The sequence below is a fragment of the Salvelinus alpinus genome, chromosome 4, assembly GCF_045679555.1.
Source record: "Salvelinus alpinus chromosome 4, SLU_Salpinus.1, whole genome shotgun sequence".
NCBI classification, from domain to species: domain Eukaryota; kingdom Metazoa; phylum Chordata; class Actinopteri; order Salmoniformes; family Salmonidae; genus Salvelinus; species Salvelinus alpinus.
Window position 1 is genome coordinate 46,166,358 of NC_092089.1, and position 23,125 is coordinate 46,189,482.

General features: G+C 40.4%; 2 protein-coding genes and 1 long non-coding RNA gene across 6 annotated transcripts in view; 1 reads left to right on the forward strand and 2 right to left on the reverse strand.

Moving 5' to 3' along the window:
- LOC139573735 (uncharacterized) overlaps positions 1 to 21,048 on the forward strand; it is a 28,930-nt gene extending 7,882 nt beyond the window's left edge. For 2 of the 3 annotated variants that reach the window (XR_011674647.1, XR_011674646.1), the window contains 3 exons: positions 589 to 706; positions 15,021 to 15,088; positions 15,940 to 21,048. This is a non-coding gene — a long non-coding RNA (uncharacterized lncRNA). The remainder of the gene's footprint in view (positions 1 to 588; positions 707 to 15,020; positions 15,089 to 15,939) is intronic. The other variant, XR_011674648.1, reaches the window with a different exon arrangement.
- rpz (rapunzel) lies at positions 4,274 to 16,426 on the reverse strand. 2 transcript variants are annotated; one of them, XM_071397525.1, is made up of 3 exons: positions 16,347 to 16,426; positions 12,692 to 12,748; positions 4,274 to 7,765 (listed from the first exon to the last, which is right to left on the reverse strand). In XM_071397525.1, the coding sequence occupies exon 3, from the start codon at positions 7,669 to 7,671 to the stop codon at positions 6,988 to 6,990; it is 684 nt and encodes a 227-aa protein (XP_071253626.1). In that variant the 5' UTR covers positions 7,672 to 7,765; positions 12,692 to 12,748; positions 16,347 to 16,426; the 3' UTR covers positions 4,274 to 6,987. The 2 variants fall into 2 exon arrangements, with proteins under 2 accessions (XP_071253626.1, XP_071253627.1); XM_071397526.1 differs by lacking the exon at positions 12,692 to 12,748 and having other exon boundaries at positions 16,347 to 16,389.
- LOC139573734 (protein rapunzel-like) lies at positions 8,282 to 12,685 on the reverse strand. Its single transcript, XM_071397528.1, has 2 exons — positions 10,342 to 12,685; positions 8,282 to 9,570 (listed from the first exon to the last, which is right to left on the reverse strand). Exon 2 carries the CDS (start codon positions 9,535 to 9,537, stop codon positions 8,854 to 8,856), a length of 684 nt encoding a protein of 227 aa, XP_071253629.1. The 5' UTR covers positions 9,538 to 9,570; positions 10,342 to 12,685; the 3' UTR covers positions 8,282 to 8,853.
- Positions 21,049 to 23,125: the final 2,077 nt, after the last annotated feature.

The following is a 23,125-nucleotide window of genomic DNA, read 5'->3' on the forward strand; positions in this document are numbered from 1 at the left end:
GTACTACCTATAGCACATACAATATTTTCTAGCCTAATCTTTTTTGTTTAACCAACATTGTATTCAGGAGTTTTCTTATTGAAATCCAATTAATGAAGTGTTGTATACAATTTGAGAATGTTCATGACTGTTTGAAGCTTTTTGACCTCATAATCAAATATTGTGCCATATTGTGCCTCTAATATTGTATAGGCTTATATGACAGTTCAATTACATTGATGAAATTGGTCAATTTTTACAGTTTTTTACAATGAATTGAAACAACTCCCTAGTGTCTAAAACAATTAATTGCATCAGTTTTATTCTCTCTCTCTCTCTCTCTCTCTCTCTCTCTCTCTCTCTCTCTGTGCGCGCCATAGACTTGGTGCGCGAGCGCGCCTCGCCTCTCCCCATCCCGGCATGATCAGAAACCATTACGCAAATCATTATTTATAAATCATTATAATCTGCATATAGATTTGGTTAATGCACAATTATAACTTTCTATTCGTTGATATGTTATGAAACGGATGACATAACACAATTGAATTTAACGGCATTTAATTGCCATTTAATAAAACATATATCCTATTTTCGGTGTCTTTAAAGCATGCAGCGGCCAGTCTCAAACGACGACTTCTGACTGATGCATAAAGGTGTGGGAGCTGCACATATAGGCCAACTGCACATGAAACAAGGGAATCCGACAAGTCATGAAGTTATGCAGGTAAGACAATATCTTATGTCTCAGACAGTTGGCCTACTTGTCTTAATACATCTCAGTTTTGGTCCACCGACTCAGGGGAGGGGAGTGTGGGGGGAAACCTGTTTTTCTGGCTGACATGGGGACATACCACAGAGGAGTAGCCTATATCTGTGTGCGCTGTCTAGATGTCTCTTCTTTAACAGTGCAGTGGCCTAAAACGAAAGCAGACTTTTAAGTAAGCCTACTCTCATAGTAACATATTTTCCCAAATTAATGTATTTTTCATTTAGACCCACCATGAGGCTTATCAAAACGGCCCATAGGTCTATACGTTGACTTTGTAATACAGTTTGGTATACACCAGGCCCTCTGGTGGAAATATACAGTACACTCTTAGAAAAAAGGGTTATTTGGCTGTCCCCATAGGAGAACCCTTTTGGGTTCCATGTAGAATCCTCTGTAGAAAGGGTTCTACATGAAACACAAATAGGTTCTACCTGGAAACAAGCATCTTCACGCAAAGATCTGCTGGCAACAAGAAAATTACATTCACTAACACATCATAGTGATTTATTATAACGATGTTATAACTACTTATGAGTTATGACAGCTAATAGCAAATATTAAAATGCACTTTATCATTAGGTATTAAATTCACTTATATGGCATCGTGTGTTGGTGCCTACAGTAGCAGTGTTACCAAATGTTTAGTTATCAGGATTCCAAGTCTATTCTGACACCTAGAGGTATGAAATTATATTACAGCAGGGATCTCCTACCCTGTTCCTGGAGAGCTACCCTCCTGTAGGTTTTCACTCAAACCCCAGTTGTAACTTATCAACTAGCTAATTATTAGAATCAGGTGTGCTAGATTAGGGTTGGAGTGAAAACCTGCAGGTAGGTAGCTCTCCAGGAACAGGGATGGAGAGCCATGTACTACAGTCACTACCCGATTGGCTTTTTGCAACACATGGGCCAATCCCAAAAGGACCCTATACATTTATTTTAATTTGACCTTTATTTAAATAGGCAAATCAGTTATGAACAAATTCTTATTTTCAATGACGGCCTAGGAACATGCAGTTGAAGTCGGAAGTTTACATACACTTAGGTTGGAGTCATTAAAACTAGTTTTTCAACCACTCCACAAATTTCTTGTTAACAAATTATAGTTTTGGCAAGTCGGTTAGGACATCTACTTTGTGCATGACACAAGTAATTTTTTTCCAACAATTGTTTACAGACAGATTATGTCACTTATAATTCACTGTATCACAATTGCAGTGGGTCAGAAGTTTACATACACTAAGTTGACTGTGCATTTAAACAGCTTGAAAAATTCCAGAAAATGTCATGGCTTTAGAAACTTCTAATAGGCTAATTGACATCATTTGAGTCAACTAGAGGTGTACCTGTGGATGTATTTCAAGACCTACCTTCAAACTTAGTGCCTCTTTGCTTGACATCATGGGGAAAAAAAATGAAAAATCAGCCAAGACCTCAAGAAGAAATGTAGACCTCCACAAGTCTGGTTCATCCTTGGGAGCAGTTTCCAAACGCCTGAAGGTACCACGTTCATCTGAACAAACAATAGTACGCAAGTATAAACACCATGGGACCACGCAGCCGTCATACCGCTCAGGAAGGAGACGCGTTCGGTCTCCTAGAGATTAACGTACTTTGGTGCAAAAAGTGCAAATCAATCCCAGAACAACAGCAAAAGACCTTGTGAAGATGCTGGAGGAAACAGGTACAAAAGTATCTATATCCACAGTAAAACAAGTCCTATATCGACATAACCTGAAAGGCTGCTCAGCTGGAAAAAGCCACTGCTCCAAAACTGCCATAAAAAAGTAAAAAAATAAAAAATAAAATAAAATAAAATATGAAACAAAAATAGAATGGTTTGGCCATAATGACCATCGTTATGTTTGGAGGAAAAAGGGGGAGGCTTGCAAGCCAAAGAACACCATCCCAACCGTGAAGCACGGGGGTGGCAGCATCATGTTGTGGTGGTGCTTTGCTGAAGGAGGGACTGGTGCACTTCACAAAATGGATGTCATCATGAAAAATGAGCAAAAAAGACTGTATAAAATAAATATTACAAATACTGAGCTACTGTGCCTATAGAAAGTCTACACTCCCTTTAACTTTTTTCACTAGAGATCTACATAATCTACTCCACATTTTCAAAGTGAAAGAAAGTTATACAAAAACGTTTTTAAATAATAATAATAATACGGAAATATCATAATTGGATCATGTGTATTTTGCATTAAAATGTGTGTAATTGTCCTACAGAAAAATAAAATCCCAGGGTTTTCAAAAGACTGAGGTGAATTATTTTGATCCTAACAAACTCCCCAGTCTCTGCCGGTGACAACCATACCCATAACATGATGCTGCCACCACAATATTTTAAAATACAAAGGGATCAACAACATTACATTCACTCCATATTACTGGCCTGTATGACAAAGGGGGAAAAAAGAAGCCTGTGTTAAAAAAATCCACTCCAAATCATCCATTCTGTTTGCAACAAAGCCGTTAAGTAATACAGCAAATAAATCAACTTTTTGGCCTAAATTCAAAACTACATTGTGGTGGCAGTATTACATTATGGGTATGCTTGTCATCGGCAGGGACTGGTGAGTATGTCAGGATCAAAATAAATATTAATGGAGCAAAACCAAGGTAAAAAGTTCGAGAAAACCCTGCCTCAATCTTCTGAAAACCTAACCCTGGGATAGGGTTTTATTTTTCAGTGAGACAATTACACACATTTTAATGCCAAAGACACACCAGAATGGCTTTCCAAGAGTTGTACCTGAGTGGTCTAGTTTCAGTCCTGACTTAAATTTGCATGAAAATCAGAGACAATATTTGAATATAGATGTCCATCAATAATTCCCAACCAAATGTAATGAGCTTGAGCAATTTTGATAAAAACAATGGATATATGTTGCCCTAAGAGTTGTGCAAATTTGATGGAATCTTATTCCAGATGATTCACAGCTGTAATGGCTGCCAAAGGTGATTCCACCAAGTATTAACTAAGGGGGGGTGGAGACTTATCCAATTATGATCATTCAGTTTATTTTGTATTTGTATAGAAACATTTCTATAACCTTCTTTCACTTTGAAAATGTGGAGTAGGTTGTGTAGATCTGTAGATTTTTTTTTGAATTGAATCCCTTTTTAGTTAAAATTTTAAGGCAGCAAAATTGAAGAGGGTGTAGACTATATTGCATGCTCAAAAACATTTGTCAATTATTCTTTTATACTAATACAATTGCTCAGAGAACGAGATTTTGTTTAACAAGTCTCAAAAGATAGGGTTAAAAATGCTATATTTTTGCACCCGTTTTCAATACTCTAACAGCCTCCCTTTGCGACGGTAACTACACTGAGCCTTTATCAAATTGTATTATTTATTGTATAGACTTTTTTATCAAGGGTGCCAAAAATCATGGACCTGACCGGTATGTATTGCCCCTCATCATCATTTTGAGATAAACCAAGTTAAAATGATAATACTATTGTGAATGCCTCAAGATATTTGAATGCATAAAATCAATCTAATACAAGTGATATTTTACATTCAGTCTTTATTGATAGTGCTGCATAGTACAACCAGCCAACAAAGAACAACATAACAAAAAATAGGCTATGAAGTTTAGATGAGGAGCATATATTTTCAGAAAGCCCTAAAGTGGTAAATATATTCCCATCTATTAATTTTAACAGTACAGAATTATAACTATTTAACAGCCATACATCTCGGTTGAAACAATATGAAAGACAATATGAAAGACAGGGACTGGTACCACAGAATAGCCATTCCATTGAATATAGGGTTATGAAACACAGATATGGAGAGCTCTCTTGGATCTGTGAGTATAGACATGACATCAGTAACACTGGAAATCTGAGTAGTGGGGTTAATAGCACAGAAGAGATCAAATCAAACTGCAGTCCTTTAGAGCAAAAGAACAAATGAAGTAAAGAACAGAAAACATAACTTTGCGAACCCTTTCTTAGGCAAAGACACAGTAAGGGGACACGGAACATGGACCACAGTGTAAGAGAGAGACACTGTTGGTCAGTCATGAGAGGATTCTTATCAAAATAAAAACTACTATGACAAATTAAGATGTATAAAATCCCCAAAACATATACAAAACATCCCCATAATGTATTTGAGTATTTTTTTTATCTCTTACATTACTTTTGGTGTAAATTGCTTCAAAATATGAAAATAATATAATAGATTAAGTGAAAAGAAAGGGGGTCACAGAGCAAAGATAATTCCCCATAAATTGAATTATTTAGGGTGTGTTCGTAATTTGCGCGCTCTGGGCCTTCATATATTTTGAGTGTTGTCAGATTCTCCGTTTGTATATTCAGAGCGTTTCGCTCTTGGAGCGTTTAGAGGGCACAATGGACGCTCTGGCCGGGGAGTAGGGTTGATCTGAGCGTTCTGACCTCACAACGGCAGTCAAGCACCTAAGCTAACTGGCTAAAGTTGGCTAGCTTGCTAGCTACTTCAAGACACAAATGAGAGAACACCTCACTCGTGTTGTCTAGAGTTTTGGTGACTAACTGTGCTGCTGGCAACAATTTAAATACGTTTTCTTTGCAGATGTTTATTGACATCGGTCATATTCAACGGGTGTTGCGTGTTCGAAAATTAATCAGTTATTCTGCGCTCTGACACACTCAGACTGCTCTGAAATCGTAGTAGATGGCCAGAGTGAATTTATGAACGCACCCTTGGTAAAAACAAACAAACATTTTTGCTAATACTTAATTTATCCGAGATACAAGAGAACCAATAAGAGAGGAAGCACTTAAAGCTAATGTATACTTTGACCTTTTGTATTGTTGTGCGATTAGTTGTCACGTTCACGTATAGTTTAGTGTAGTCACTGCACTTGGTTGGCTTACATCACACCCACCATAATGTAGTGTGTTCATGAAAACAAACAAACACCAAACAATATGGTTGAAAAGGAAACAGTAGTGTTTTTGGACAGTATAGTAGGCCGGTTTTGGTAGTATATTAAAACAGGCTACAAGTGTTTAGTGTTAGTTACAGTATGATTATCATTCCACTGACTTCATTATCCGGGCCAAAGCGCTTTGACAGACAGTCGAGTGTTTTTGTTGAATAATTATGGAAGCAACATAATGCTAGTGTTGTGTGTGTGGGGGGTTAACTATAGGATCCCCGCCAAAAAATACATTCTTAGATAACTTTGGATATTTGTTTTAAGTTAGATTTTGGTTAAGTTAGATTTTACAGTGCATTATTTATCAATAGTTTTTTTTATGCTATTTCCAATTAAATGCTAAATAACAGTTAATTTAGCTGCAGATATATAGTTACAAAGGACCTACAGTAATAAGTAAAGTAATACCAGTTAACCCACTGTAAAGTCAATTGTCTTTGTATTTAGGCAATTGGCATGCTATGTTAATAGTGTCCACAGTATAGATAATGTTTTTTTTTACTGAAAGTGCTAGGTTGCATCAGTGGCACTATTAGAATTGCATGGAGTATATATCTGTTCAAATAGATACCCATTATGGTGAATCTTACATTCATGCAACAGAATGAGCCTGTTCTCTGTGTCTCCCTCTAAATCACCAGCAAATACCAGCGAGAACAAATTTTTCAAAAGTGCTGAATATTGTCAGACATTAAAACCACTCCATCTTACTCTTTAGAAGATAGGAATGGCATAGTTAAATCTAATTGAGAGCCAGTCCAAATGTTGATCGTCAGACCGCTGTGTATGCAGGTTTCCATATCAACATGCACGTATTATATAGGTCTGTTCATTGACTACTGCTGTGGATGAGGCAAATAACTAACTGTTTTCATTCAATTTACTTACCTCTAACTCATAGATACCAACAGTGAATAGCCATATGATCATTAAAGAATAATGAATTCACATCACATGAGGCTGATGAGGGGAGAAGGGCTCATTACAATGGCCAGAACTGAGCATATGGAATGGCAAACACCTGGAAACTGTGTTTGATGTATTGGATACCATTCCACTAATTCTGCTCCAGTCATTACCACGAGCCCGTCCTCCCCAGTTAAGGTGCCACCAACCTCCTATGATCCACATTGATAGTCAATTAACTGGTTGAATAAATAGAGACGTTGTATACACAGCTGTCCTGGAGTAAGGAGAAAAGTGATGGGGGGTTTCCTAGAGGGAATGTGGAGAGAGTCCTACGTATGGAGGATAAGTAGCAGCCTCTACACCTCCTTCTCCTCCTCTTCTTCACTTGCATTTCTGGAGGGCCTCCTGCATCCTCTCCTGCACGTGCTCCATCTTCTCGGTCCACTCGTCGCTGATGCCCTCCTCGTCGTCTCCGATGACAGCGGCGTAACCCATGAGGGCGATCAGGCCGATGCAGAAGAGGTATGTGAGGCGCGTGCACAGGTTCTCCATGGTGCGGCGGTCGCCCTGCGAGTGCTTCAGGTACACCTCCAGGATGGGCCGGCTGAACAGCTTGGGCTTGCCCACCACACCCTCGTAGAGTGTGTGCAGGTTCTGGTCGCCTAGGTCGTTGGAGTAGCTCTCCTCGAAGTCGTCCTTCTTGCGCTCACAGTGCTCGGGCCGTGCCTCCACCATCTCCATGAACTTGCGGAACTGGTTGCGCAGGTTTTCCTCCACACGGCAGTACTGACCGTCCAGCGTCTCCTTCTTGATCTGTAGCAGGGCGCCGCGGTTCTGCTGGGACAGCTGGTCCAGGGCACGGTTGACTGAGCCAAACTCACGCTTCAGTGTCTGGATGTCCTCATCATCCACGTGGTGCAGCACCACTCGGATTAGAGAGCCGGCCACGCCAAAAATGGGGTTGACCACAGCCGCAGCAGATGAGATGGTGGCCACACACTGCAGCACCTTCACCAGGCCCTGTTTCAGCTTGGCCCGGTCCTCCACGATCTCCATCTCCGACATGATGGCAAGCAGGGGGTCACGACACAGAAGTCAAAACCAGGTAGTGCTTGAAAGGGTTGGGGAGGATGGTAGCTTCTGATTGAGAGACAGGAGTCTAAGAGAAAGAGAGAGAGTAGAGCAATCTATTGACAAGTTCTTAAAAAAAGAAAAGTCAATGTTTTAAACTCTAATAGTGTTACATTTAAGACAAAAAAGTATCTATTATTCCACACTACACAGAGTTAATGTTAGCTTTTTTTAGGGGCGGCAGGTAGCCTAGTGGTTAGAGTGTTGGGCCAGTAACCGAAAGGTTGCTGGATCAAATCCCAAAGCTGACAAGGTAAAATAAATCTGTTGTTCTGCCCCTGAACAAGGCAGTTCCCCGGTAGGCCGTAATTGTAAAAAATAATGTGTTCCTAGTTAAATTAAACACTCACTGAAGTTCTGTAACTCTGTAAATAGTTTGAAATGAACACTGGCCAACACGGTTGAAAATCAACTTCATCAGTATGTTGTACGTTTTGTAACATTCTCTGTGTAAGTGTTTTGAACCTAATAAAGTGGACTATATTTTATCACCATTGGTGATTACATAACTCCATGTAAGAGCATAAAAATTAATAACAATTAATAACAAGTGCAAAAAAGCATTTATTTAGAAAAAGTCAAGAAGCAAAAGTACACTTAATCGAAGGTTACCATAAAGTATGCATTCAGACTCATTTCTGAAAATAAATGACAGAGTCAGCAGTGGTAAATAGAAAACATGAGGGCTGAAGTGCAACACTGATTATAGCAAAATATTATACAATGTAGATTTAATCCATTCCAATCATTGACAAAGAATATCGCCCACCACCCAAAAGGAAATTACTTTTCTTTTTAAATTGAGGGAAGAGGACTAGACTCCAAACAGCTTTTAACCTTACAGGAATACTTCTGGATTTTGCCAGTGAGGCCCTTTATCTACTTCGAGTTAGATGACTCGCAGATACCCATAGACTTCCAGTCATTGCGCTAATGCTAGTTAGAAGTGACTCACAAAACTACCTCTAACTTCCTTCATACTGAACACAGATATAAAAATGGTACCCATGAGTTCATCTGACTCTGGTGAAGTAGATAAAGGGCCTCATTGCCAAAATCCCAAAGTATCCCTTTAAAGCCCTCATATGCACACCTGACCCTGGGAGTGGATGAGGATCAGTTCCCCTCACACTGGGCCAGCACCTCATCCATCTTGGCCTGAATTTTCTTCACCCTGGGGGCCCATTTCTCCCTGACTTCAACCTCATCATCCTCTGTGACCACCGTATATGCCATTAGTGTCATCAGGCCCATGCGAAAGACATTAGACAGTTGGGAACACTTTTTCTCCATGACGTCTCGGTTTTGCTTGTAGTGCTCTAGGTACACCTCCAGCAAACCCCTTTGTTCAAAAGTTTTATTCTCTTTTACGACACTGCTGTAGTATGTGTCTAGAGCAAGGGTATCCTTGTCTCTCTCATAGACTTCCTGGAAATCTTTCATGTAGCGCTCGCTTCCCTCAGGGTGGTTTTTGAACTGTTCCACCATGGTGTTGAGGGCGGTGTACTGGTGCTTGATATACTCCTCATACTTGCTGTACTTCTCATTGACCTCGTTCAGGTGAATCTGCTTCAGAATCTGCTGGTTTGTCTTGGAGATGCTTTCCAGCTTGGCGTGGATGTGGCCCAATTGTTGGGTGTCCAGGTCTTGGGTGAGGTCTTGGGTGAGGTCTTTGGCGACCAGGTTCTTTGTCACCTTCACCACTGCAGTGACTATGTCGAAGAGTGGGTTGATGGTGGCGGTGAAGGAGGAGACTTTCTCCATGCCTTGTAGGATTATGACCACTGTCTCCTTGTTCATAGCTGCTGCTACACATACGACTTCACTGTCGTCCTAGAGAGAGAAGAGAGTATTTTAGTATTTACATCGCTCATTGCATTTCAATCATGTGGGGTGATTTGCTTTGACTTGTATTCAGAATATTCACAAAGCAGCCTCGTGAATCTTTGATAAACTTTTTAGTGTGTACGCACATTCTGCAACTGCATCTGGAATTTAGCTGAATAATAATAGAATATTGTCATACACCTGAAGAACAGATTACAGTCTGCTCTTTGAACATCGGCTGACTCTCTACAACATTGGGACACAACATTATGCCCCTTATTTTTAACAAACAGAACATTAAAAGTATTCTGCTGCAGCCAATGGTTGCTGTCCAGTTCTGAAACTGGAGTTTAAAATACCATGTATGTCACACATTAGATGGAAATGTTAGTTAAATACTCTTCTCAGAGTATTTTTTAACTAGGCAAGTCAGTTAAGAACAAATTCTTATTTTCAATGACGGCCTAGGAACACTGGGTTAACTGCCTGTTCAGGAGCAGAACAACAGATTTGTACCTTGTCAGCTCGGGGATTTGAACTTGCAACCTTTCGGTTACTAGTCCAACACTCTAACCACTAGGCAACCCTACCGCCCCATTGAGGAATGTACCATTTTTTATGTAATCATTGGAAGGGATTACGTCTTTTGATATCAGTGCGATCTACAACTAGCATTATTCAATCTGAAATTGTGACCAAAAAAAACATGTTATTGTGCTAGATAAATTCAATGTCCATTGATTTAATCTAAAATTATGATTAGTAATCGAATCTTACCTGAGTCAAGTCGGAAGCTGTTCCCCTCCTGGTTCTGTAGTAGTACTCTTGGTAGTTGTGGTTCTGTAGTAGTAGTAGTAGTAGTAGTAGTAGTAATAGTTGTAGTGGTCTTGGTATTGTGGCTCTGTTGTCTCTGAACTAGCAGCCTTTACATCCATCTGTAAGACCTTGGCCAGTCCTCCGTGCCATGTAAGGGCAGGGTGTGGGAGTGGCTCATGCATACACAATGCTGATTGGGTTACGGGGAAAAGGCTACTCTTCAATCCACTTTTGATTGGTTCACTATCCCACGGCTGCAGTGTTGAGTGATGCCAACTTCCATGGAAATCTTTCATTAATGTGAATTCAACTAGAGGAATGAGGAGTAACAATGACAAAGTGCTAAAAGATATTTGAAATATTTTGTGGTTTTTTTGGCTGTGTCTTCAGAAGGTTTACATGGAAATTATCTAGAAAGTTATGATGCAACTGCACACACAAAGAGCTACTGAGATGAGGGTGTCCATGGTTGCTGTTTCGAGACAGCTTCTAATGTAGCACTTGGAGATATGTAAAACTTACTCCTCACCCTGGAGTCTCCCCACTTTGTGCCACCATATAGCTAGCTTTTTGTGAGGCGTGACTGGTAAGACGCTTCGGGAGGGCGGTCACATGTGCTAGAAAACAAGAGGTCCTGGGTTTGAGCCTCTGTGTGAGCCGAATCAGGAGGAAGTGGTACTCGCTAAGCAAGAAGCGTGACATCCATTATACTAACGCCAGTACCACAGCTGTCGTGCAACCGATACCCATTGTCAGCTAAGGGGTGCACAGAGGTATAGCAACAGCTAAAATAAAACTGTACACATTGCAGTAAGTTTACGTAAAACAGAAATATAGGTAAAATTGTGAACGCTTTAATCAAAGTGGAGGTGATATGTAGGCTACATTAAGAAGTGTCAGAGCCTTTGTATCATTGTTGTGAATAAAATATCTAAGTAAAATTCTGTATCTTTAAAATTCTGTATTTGTATCTGTTGACAGGTGAGTCAACAGACCAGGCTAGCTCCTGGTCTGTGACTCAGATGCCTATAGTGTCCTTTCAATTTCCAGTTGATATTGGACAGCAGTGAAGGTGTTAACAGCCATCTCTGTTAGTGAAAGCTAAATCAGTGTGCTGCTAACAGCTTTGCTTCCTCCACTGTCCCTGCGTCCCCTTACTGGGCTCAGTGGTGCTCTAATCGCAAACACACGTGACCGCCCTCCTTGACAACTTCCTAACCAGTTGCTCTATAGAAAATGATCCGATCCGATAGCACCATTGGCGACATTTAAGCTAGTTGTGTGGAATAAGCTTATGTCACTTTACATTTACATTACATTTACATTTTAGTCATTTAGCAGACGCTCTTATCCAGAGCGACTTACAGTAGAGTGCATACATTTTATTACATTTTTACATACTGAGACAAGGATATCCCTACCGGCCAAGAGCAGACGCTCTTATCCAGAGCGACTTACAGTAGAGTGCATACATTTTATTACATTTTTTTTTTACATACTGAGACAAGGATCCCTACCCCTACCGGCCAAACCCTCCCTAACCCGGACGACGCTATGCCAATTGTGCGTCGCCCCACGGATCTCCCGGTTGCGGCCGGCTGCGACAGAGCCTGGGCGCGAACCCAGAGACTCTGGTGGCGCAGCTAGCACTGCGATGCAGTGCCCTAGACCACTGCGCCACCCGGGAGACTTTCTTACCTCCATTACATTAGCATAGCAGCCCTCCTTTCAGTATTTCAGCACAAGGCCGATGTGAATGTGCCTTTATGGAGGGGACTGGTCGCTCCAGTGAGGAAGTCATACCTTTTGAGTGGTAGTTAGAAGCAATGGACGCTAACAGCCACTGGGCGGGACACAGTCATACAGAGAAGCAGAGATGACAGAATATCTGAGCTCAGTCTTGGTGAAAGAGAAACCTGTTGTGGGGCAGCACGGTTGACTTAAACTGTAGTGTACTACATCAAAGACACTATATGATGCCAGATGATACAACTGCACACAAAAAGCTACTGGGATGAGGGTGTTCACAGCTGCCCTCATCCATACCACAGCTATCGAGCAACTGACACCCAGAGTTGTAGCAACAAACAAAATAAGTTTCCATAAAACACCCTTATTATTTGACAGAAATGTAGGTAAAATAGTGAAAGCTGTAATCAAAACGGAGTATGTAGGCTATATTAAGAAGTGTCAGACAGAGCCTTTGTATTATCCATGTGAGTAAAATATCTAAGTAAAATGATCTGAGTAAAATTTGTAAAGAAGTATTTGTAGCCGTTGACAAGTGAGTGGAGGAATTGTAATTGCTTACGTTGGAGGGTTTGACAAGCTCCTGGACTGCGACTTCGTGCTCTGATCGATGTGACGCCTAAAGAAAAGACAACATCCATCAAGATTTGGGGAAAATATGACTGCATCTGTGCACAGCTAATAGTGTCCTTTCAATTTCTAGATGAGATTAGACAGCATTTCTCTCTACAGCCTTTCATGCAGTTTTTAAAAGGGGATCACATTGCCTACTATACAGAGACATTGTATTTGTCAGTGAAGGAGTTAACAGCTATCTCTGTTAGCATAGCAGCCCCCCGTTCAACACTTCAGCACCACGCTGCTTTGAATGTGCCTCTATGGAAAAGAATGATCGCTCCAGAGTAGCCGTGATATCAGCGCTAGTAGGCGAAATGTGGAAGTCGTGCCCCTGAAGTGGTGGTCAGAACCAATGGAAGCTAACAGACACTGGGCAGGACCGAGTCATACAGAGAAGCAGAGACGACAACAGACTGAGCTTAATCTTGGTGGAAGAGAAACCTGTACTATGGCAACACAGTTGCTTAAACTGTTGTGTACTACATCAAAGACACTACTTTACATGAAGTGAAATAATTTCACGGTGCTAATTTAACCTGCATGAGTGAGAGTGATGGACGTTTTCAAAGAGTGGCAGTTGTTTCCAAAGGTGTACCTAGATCACTGCGACTGAAACTGAGGTGGCTTTAAGGTAAAATGCTGGGTCATCTCTTCCACATGTTTGAAATACAAATACAAAATATGTTGTTTTTTGGTTTTAGCTGTGTTTTTCTTCAGGTGTGGGTTTACATGGACATGATCTTGAAAGTTATTATATGATGCCACATGATGCACACAAAGACCTACTGAGATGAGGGTGTTCATGGTTGCGTTTCTGTTTTACAGCTGCTAACAACAGTCACACAGCTGTCGTGCAACTGACTCCCATTGTCAGCTGTTTCTAAGGAGCGCACAGAAGAGATGTAGCCAAAATAATATGGGGGGGGGGCTACTCTTCAATCCACTTTTTGCTGGATCACATGGCTACTGCTGCAGTAGAACATACAGTAGCTACAAACCAAAACAGAAGTCTAAAATCTGGAGTAGCAGTGGCATTTGGCAGTGAAGGAGTTAACAATTTTCTCTTTAAGCATAGCAGCCCCCTGTTCAGCACTTCAGCCGAGTTGAATGTGCCTCTATGGAAGAGACTGATAGCTCCAGTGTAGCTGCGATAGCAACGCTAGCAGGCTAAATGAGGAAATCATGCCCTTTGAGTGGTAGTTAGAAGCAATGTGCGCTAACAGCCACTGGGTGGGACACTGAGTCATACAGAGAAGCAGAGACGACAGACTGAGCTCAATATTGGTGGAAGAGAAACCTGTTTTAGGGCAGCACGGTTGACATAACTATAGTACTACATCAAAGACATTACTGTACATGAAGTTAGATCATTTCACCGTGTTCTAGTGGAGGAATTCAGAGGCTAATTTAACTTATATGAGTTGAGGATTAATGTCTGAGAAGTGATTTCTCATTCTTCACAGTGGTACGTACTTGTGCTCATGTTCAAATATGTTACAGAAACACGTAATTGTAGACTAAGGTGTTTTTGAAAAAGCACAGCCTTAATGTACCAAAGTCACGAGTTGAATTTGACAGATATCAGACTGAGAGCGGTGTCAAAGTGAGAGCCTGCTCATAATCTCTCTTTTAGTCTCTCACCTCATTGAGTGCAAATGACAGGATAGGAATGCCTGCTGAGACCACAGCCACTAAAAACATGCACCCCAGTTGTGGGATTACAACAGTGGCTAAATGTACATGGGTTCTGGCAGAAGTTCACCCACATGTACAGGCGGAGACAAGGGTTTATCAAGAATTGAGGCACTGCACACTATAGTGTGAGGAATACCCAGGTTGCCTGTTTGTCTTTGGTCCCACTCACTCTTGTGCCTGAATCTACCAGAGGGGGCAGTAAATGTACATATTTTTCTGGGGGAAAAAACTCAGTCAGATTTCAGCACCAACTATATGGACTGCGTAGCAATGTCTCTCCAGAGCACGTTTTAACCCTTTACATTCAGGCAAATATTAGTTAGTGGGTTTGGATAGGATGCTATTTAAATTAATATGGGGGAAAGAAGGCACTTGAAAAGAAGCAAATGGGGAGATAGTAGCTTAAAGAAATCTGATTAAAAGCCCAGTTTTCATGAGAATATGATCTGGCTTTCGGTGCCCCTTACCACACCGGTGAGACAACATATGTCACTTTCTGAGATCTGAAATATATCTATGGATACAATTTCTAATTCATTTGGGTAATTATTTCTCTTTTGGTGTCTTTCCCTTTACAGATAACACCGCATCTGAGAAAGAACTTGTTACCCATCACCCCTGACTCAACCCAATACAGCTTTGAAAAGTAGGTCATGAAAGGGTTAATTGTTTTCTTTAACCTGGGGGCCATTTTTTTTACTTCTAAAACTACAAAAGCAGCAAAGAATTAAGTAAATTAAGAAACATAAAGCACTATTACAGACATTTTCACATTAATACTCTGTCTATCATCATCACAGAAATGTAAGCAAGCGGCAATGTAATTTAACCCTTTGTGCAAATGAAGCCTGTGCTTAACTGTTCCTCCCAATTGAATGCTTTATAACTGGTGGTTTCAATTCTACCCATCCCATAGTAAACTGTTTCTACACAGTAGAAAAGTGTATGCATGGAAAAGTTGATGTATATGGGCTGTCAACCTAATATGTTATTTCAGGGAAACAGCTGACCAGGCCCCACGGCAGTTAAACTAACGTCTCCCTTTCTGGTTAACCGATCACCACTGTGCTACTGTATAGCTGAGCCTTCAGAGATTCAGAACACTGCAGCACTCCCTGTTTGAAGCAGTTAGTCTAGGCCCATGTCCTGTAACCTCAAATACCACCATTATTTCCAAAATAATTAACTTAATTCTAAGTTAAAGCTGGTAATTTGTATTCAAACAACACATTTTGCCTGAGCATGAATGCAAACAAAGCTGTTGCGATGGTGCTTCAATCAGGAAGTGGGCAGTTACTCTCACCACTCTCCCTACAGTGGAGCGGCCATCTTTACAGCTCTCTAAAAAAGCACATAGCAGAGCAAGCTAACTAAATTCTACATGTTATCTCACACTAAAATCTTTACAAAGTTTACCATTTGCATGTTTCCTCTTTATTTGAATAATTTTCTGTCTCTTATTGTTCAATCATGACAGCTTCCCATCTTTCTTTACAGAGCACAGCCTGTGAGGCAGTTTGGGCACTTCCCTTTGGACAACAGCCCTGAGACCAATATAAATCTGACAATAACTGACTAATTAACACAATAGACAACAATACAGTTTCTTCCGGAGTTTTACTGACTTTGTGAGTACTAAATCCAACCAACATCTCCTCTGCAGTAGCATAGAGCCAGCAAGCTCCCTTCCTTTCCCAGCTATGGCTCCCCCTAGCCGTGCTTCCATATTTCCTTGTTTATGCACAGCATAATGGCCTGACCCTCCCTTCTCTATAACATTATACAGACACCACCTAGCACCTGAAAACCTCAATTTTTCTGGATATATTTTGAGATTAGAGTCTCAATATACCCCATATTCATCCAATGGCACCCTAACCATAGTGGAACATAGCTTTTCTTACCTTTACAAAGTGCCTCTCTCTATACCTCTCTCTCTCCAAAGTCCCAACCTCGATAGCCTCCTTCTTCTTCCCAGAAATCCCTGCAAAAGGGGCACTTCCATGTAAGTTGAATGTGTAGGGGTGCTCATTTTGGACTCAACCATTACTGTAAAATACAGAAGGCCCCAGATGCTCAGTAAGGGCCTATTTGGGTACATAGTCCCACAGGCACCAACATGTCCCTTTCAAACGGTATGCCACTGGCCCTATAGCAAATAACCCTCCCCTAACTCCCTCTGTCCTCCCCCCCAATGGCTTTCACATCATATGGCCCATCCACCAGTCATACAGCCAATACTGAGAAGCAATTGTCACTTGCTGCACAAATGAGCTCTCAGAGAGTTTCAACTGGGTTTTTGTGGATTCACCAAGCCTTGGGGCCTCTTAGAGTGGCCCAAAATCATTGCTAGGGGATATTTTGGACACACAGAGACCCCGTTTTATTGAAACAGACCATTTGAATGCAGAGGAAAATATTATGGTGTGAATATGATGCAATCAAGCAAAAAGAGAGCATTGTCTCCAAGTGTCCCTCTCCAAAAGTGCAGAGATGTATCCACTGGGACAAGGAGCTTTCCACTCACACAATGAGAAGGTAATTAAGCTCCTGAAGTTTAAAATGTAATTTTTAAGAATGTTTTTCTTCATATATTACTAAACAAATCATCATTTTAAGGGGTGGCGGATGACAAATGCCAATTTTGGCATCCGTGCTTTGAAGCCCAACAGGTAAGCTCACTAATTGACAGGACACATTGCAGTGCATAAGGTAAGGATTTCATTCTTGTTCAAAACTATATGTATATATTTAAATAAAATATTTATTTAAAATATTTTAAGATGTCATATATCAATGGTGTATCGTCTCAAACTGAATATTTACCATATAGTCTACAATATACACCTACCACTTTATTATAATATTTTATTCAGCACTAGCCTATACTAGCCTACAGTTGAGAGCATGGTCCTGAAACAAGATAACATGATAATGTTTTTAAAATAAACTTATCATAAAATGAACAAAACATAGCCTAGCAGTTTAAGACTTGACTGAACCAAATTTGATATAGCCTACCTGAATAAGCAGCTATATTTCAGGATCTGACAGTAGGCATCATCAAGACATGAAATGAGTATGCTTTCAATATTTCCAGTGTTTTAAAACCAAACACTAAAACCTTGTCTTATTTCACAGTATTTCCAAAGTAGAAGTGGTATGAAAAACAAATGCCAGTATTTGGTTTCCTGCGAGTCCAGACTTGAGATGATCTTTGTCCTAAAACAATAAGCCCCCAAACCAGTCATCAACTGCCCAAATCAACAGCAGATCAATCCAAACCTTCAGTATCAAAATAAAGCGTAAAACGTGGTCTTCATTTTAAAACCTTGAATAACAAACGCCTAAACACCTGCCCAGAACGAATCTCGGCACTACAGCACAGATATGCTATTTAAAATGAATCATGTATTCGTAAACAATGTTAAATTATATTTAATCGAATAAAAATGAGACACTAGGTACATTCAGAATATGGAGACAGGCTTCAGCGCAGGACTGGAGATGTCAGCTGCTGGCGCGCGCCTGTCGCTTTTGTTCACGAGAACAGCCGCAGCTGTCTGACTAGAATAGAGCACATTTGTGAGCGGAATAAGCACCAATAACAGAAATTAACTGGTCATTTATCTGAACAGTAGCCAATAGCCATGGTGGTAGTAAGCTTCATATTTTAGTTGTCTGTCGGCGGTTTGAATGCGTAAATATTTACATGTAGGCCTACACAAACATGGACGTTGCGAAAGATAGACGCCCTTGTTGATGGGGGTTTGTTTGCACACAGGTAGACCATTGCATGGGCTACAAGGGAAACGCTAACCTAAATACTGGTGCATACTATTCGACAAATTAGGCCTCTTATAAGAGCATATGATTTGAGCATTTTACATTTTAAACCATTCCCTCTAGGTACGTAAAGTTGAAGTATTTATAAGGGATTAATGCAAGGCTAAATGTCGCCTTTCACTACAAGTCCTAACACATATCAATAAAATCAATCAATATCTGCAGTGTAACAGTATCGCATTCCCATAATGATATGACGCAGTGCAGAGCATGCTATGTGGCTACGCTATGTTCTGCGTGCGTAAAACACGCGCAAACGTCACTACGCTGCTACATTGGAACAGAGCATATGGATGAAATACAGTAATGAATAAATGCCTTCACTTTTGTTTAATTAATGTTCTTTATAATGTTGTAATTTTTGAATATCTGTACTATTTATCAGGGGGGTCATGTACTCCAAAAATATGAGGGGCACAAAGTATGTGAGGATGGCTTGGGGGTGGTCAGGAGGGGGACTTGGGTCCTGTTCATTAGTTGGAGAATTTTGCATTTTTCAAACACATTACACATATTTGTCTTGCCATCTAAAGCCATAATCATTATGCTTAATTCTATGTTAAACACTTTTGTTTTTCTGCATATCTAAGCATACCTTTTGAGCTGTCTGTATCCTCCTGATTAGTGGTTATTCTTTAAAGAAACTAAATATGCTTCTCTGCATCTCTGCTAAAATATGGGTAAAATATTGAAAGGAATGTGAGTCTTATTGAGTACATTTAGTTATTGCTTGCTTTTCTAAAGTCTACCGATCTTGCCAGCAGGCATGCCAGCGAAGATGATAGTTAGACAAGCTAGCTACTCTAACTTGATTGATTGCCTCAACCTATCTGGGATAGCTAAAGCCAACATAAAATTGCTAGGTGGCTAGTAGTATTGAATTGTTTTATTAAATTCAGATTGTGTGTCACTGATCTACACAGGATACCCCATAATATCAAAGTGGAATTGTGTTTTTAGAAATGTTAACAAATTAATAAAAAATTAAAAGCTGTCTTGAGTCAATAAGTATGCAATCTTTTTGTTATGGCAAGCCTAAATAAGTTGAGAAGTAAAAATGTGCTTAATTAACAAGTCACATAATAAGTTGCCTGGACTCGCTCTGTATACAATAATACTGTTTAACATGACTACTCCATCTCTGTACCTCACACATACTATTATCTGTAAGGTCCCTAAGTCGAGCAGTGAATTTCAAGCACAGATTCAACTACAAAGACCAGGTAGGATTTTCTATGTTTTGCAAAGAAGGGCACATATTGGTAGAAGGGTAAAAAAAAAAACAGACATTGAGCATTGTGCAGTTATTAATTGTACACATTAGATGGTGTATCAATACACCCAGTCACTACAAAGATACAGGCATCCTTCCTAAATCAGTTGCCGGAGAGGAAGGACACCACTCTTGGATTTCACCATGAGACCAATGGTGACTTTAAAACAGTAACAGAGTTTAATGGCTGTGATAGGAGATAACTGAGGATGGATCAACAACATCGTTACTCCGCAATAGTAACATAAATTACAGAGTGAAAAGAAGGAAGTCTGTACAGAATAACAAATATTCCAAAACATGCATCCTGTTTGCACTAAAGTAATACTGCAAAAAATGTGGCAAATACATTAACTTTTTGTCCTGAATACAAAGTGTTATGTTTGGGCAAATCCAACACATCACTGAGTACCACTCTTCATATTTTCAAGAATGGTGGTAGCTGCATCATGTTATTGTTTGGAAAGTTATTGTTTGGAAAGTATAAAGTATAGTATAAAAAGAAACGGAATAGAGCTAAGCACAGGCAAAATCCTTGAGGAAAACCTGGTTCAGTCTGCTTTCCAACAGACACTGGGAGACAAATTTAAATTTCTACAGGACAATAATCTAAAACACAAGGCCAAATATGCACTGGAGTTGCTTACCAAGACGTCATTGAATGTTCCTGAGTGGCTTAGTTACAGTTTTGACTTAAATCATCAGCTTGAAAATCTATGGCAAGACTTGAACATCGCAGTCTAGCAGTGATCAATAACCAACTTGACAGAGCTTAACACATTTTTTAAAGAATAATGGGCAAATATTGCACAATCCAGGTGTGCAAATCTCTTAGAGGCTTTCCCAGAAAGACTCACAGCTGTAATCACTGCCAAAGGGGATTCTAACATGTATTGACTTAGGGAGTTTAATACTTATCTAATCAAGATATATTAGTGTTTTATTTTCCATTAATACAAAATAATATACTTTTTCTTCCACTGACATAACATGGTATTTTGTGTATATCATTAACCAAAAAATGACAACGAAATCAATTTGAATCCCACTTTGTAACAAAACAAAATGTGGAAAAAGTTGAGTGTGAATATCATCTGAAGGCACTGTATATACTGTATATGATGTAAATATCTTTAAACAGGACAAATCTGAGGGGGGCATGTGCCCCTGTGACCCCTTTGGACATGACACCTCTGCTATTTCTGTTTGTGTTATGGTTATAATAAATAATGGGAAAATAAATACACCAGAGCAATATTTCAGGGTAAGGTTCTTCTGTCCATGATATGCCATAAATGTTGATGTTTCTATGTTCATTTCTATGTTTTCTATAAGCACTAGGGCTAGGCAATGGAAGATGGAGCCTATATGCAATAGATTATTACAAATGACATAGACTGGCTATACTGTATGCTGCTTTAGTGACGATATTCAATGCAACATTGTACAGAGAGTTGTTTTGTCAATAAAATGTAATATTTCAAGACGTTAAAGTGTAAAGTGTTAGATTGTTACTATAACCTCTTCTCATATACATTGTTTATAATTCAGACACAGTGGCGGATTTAGGTATAGGCGACATGGGCATTGCCGGGGGTGGTACAGGGCCCCCACACAATATTTTTTGGAATGGTGACATTTGCACAATAGGTTTTCTATCGTTCATTTGCACGTCACGTCAATGATATCATGTCACCGTGTGGGACTGTGGGTCAATTAACCTTGTCGGAGTGGGCGCCCTGATTCTAGTTTGTGAGCTAGGCAGGCTACTGCCTGGGAAGGTCTCCCACTCAGAAGTACTAGATGGGGAGGGGGGAGAGGGTAGGTTGACCTCAGGTATCCCCACTGGAAGCTAGAGGTAGGGGGAGCGGGGGAATCTATCAAATAGTGCACCTCTAACTTTGTACAGTACAAATGCAATTAGTAAAATCAGTCACACTATGAAATGATACCAAATAAACCACAATTCAATCACAATACTGTGAATATATAGTTTCACAAACATTTTCTGGTTTGTGCGAAATCGTTAAGAATAATATAAAACCAGTCTGCACACCACCAAGGTGAATTGGTTTAGTCTTGACTTTTGGTTGACAGTGTTGGGGGATGGGTAATGTATTGATGCTCGAGTGCCAAATCAACACAAATGGATAAGAAAAGGTCTAAGCCATCAGTGCCCAGTTTAAGAAAAAGAGGAAAGAAGAGGAGAAACGCGCAAAAGATAAAGGTATGCAGGTATGTTACAGTGAGGGAAAAAAGTATTTGATCCCCTGCTGATTTTGTACGTTTGGCCACTGACAAAGAAATGATCAGTCTATCATTTTAATGGTAGGTTTATTTGAACAGTGAGAGACAGAATAACAACAAAAAAATCCAGAAAAACGCATGTCAAAAATGTTATAAATTGATTGGCATGTTAATGAGGGAAATAAGTATTTGACCCCCTCTCAATCAGAAAGATTTCTGGCTCGCAGAGTTTGATTGCTTCTGTGGACAGGTGTCTTTTATACAGGTAACGAGCTGAGATTAGGAGCACACTCTTAAAGGGAGTGCTCCTAATCTCAGTTTGTTACCTGTATAAAAGACACCTGTCCACAGAAGCAATCAATCAGATTCCAAACTCTCCACCATGGCCAAGACCAAAGAGCTCTCCAAAGGATGTCAGGGACAAGATTGTAGACCTACACACGGCTGGAATGGGCTACAAGACCATCGCCAAGCAGCTTGGTGAGAAGGTGACAACAGTTGGTGCGATTATTCGCAAATGGAAGAAACACAACAGAACTGTCAATCTCCCTCGGCCTGGGGCTCCATGCAAGATCTCACCTCGTGGAGTTGCAATGATCATGAGAACGGTGAGGAATCAGCCCAGAACTACACGGGAGGGTCTGGTCAATGATCTCAAGGCAGCTGGGACCATAGTCACCAAGAAAACAATTGGTAACACACTACGCCGTGAAGGACTGAAATCCTGCAGCGCCCGCAAGGTCCCCCTGCTCAAGAAAGCACATATACATGCCCGTCTGAAGTTTGCCAATAAACATCTGAATGATTCAGAGGACAACTGGGTGAAAGTGTTGTGGTCAGATGAGACCAAAATTGAGCTCTTTGGCATCAACTCAACTCGCCGTGTTTGGAGGAGGAGGAATGCTGCCTATGACCCCAAGAACACCATCCCCACCGTCAAACATGGAGGTGGAAACATTATGCTTTGGAGGTGTTTAACTTCACCACATCAAAGGGATGATGGACGGGGCCATGTACCGTCAAATCTTGGGTGAGAACCTCCTTCCCTCTGCCAGGGCATTGAAAATGGGTCGTGGGTGGTATTCCAGCATGACAATGACCCAAAACACATGGCCAAGGCAACAAAGGAGTGGCTCAAGAAGAAGCACATTAAGGTCCTGGAGTGGCCTAGCCAGTCTCCAGACCTTAATCCCATAGAAAATCTGTGGAGGGAGCTGAAGGTTCGAGTTGCCAAACATCAGCCTCGAAACCTTAATGACTTGGAGAAGATCTGCAAAGAGGAGTGGGACAAAATCCCTCCTGAGATGTGTGTAAACC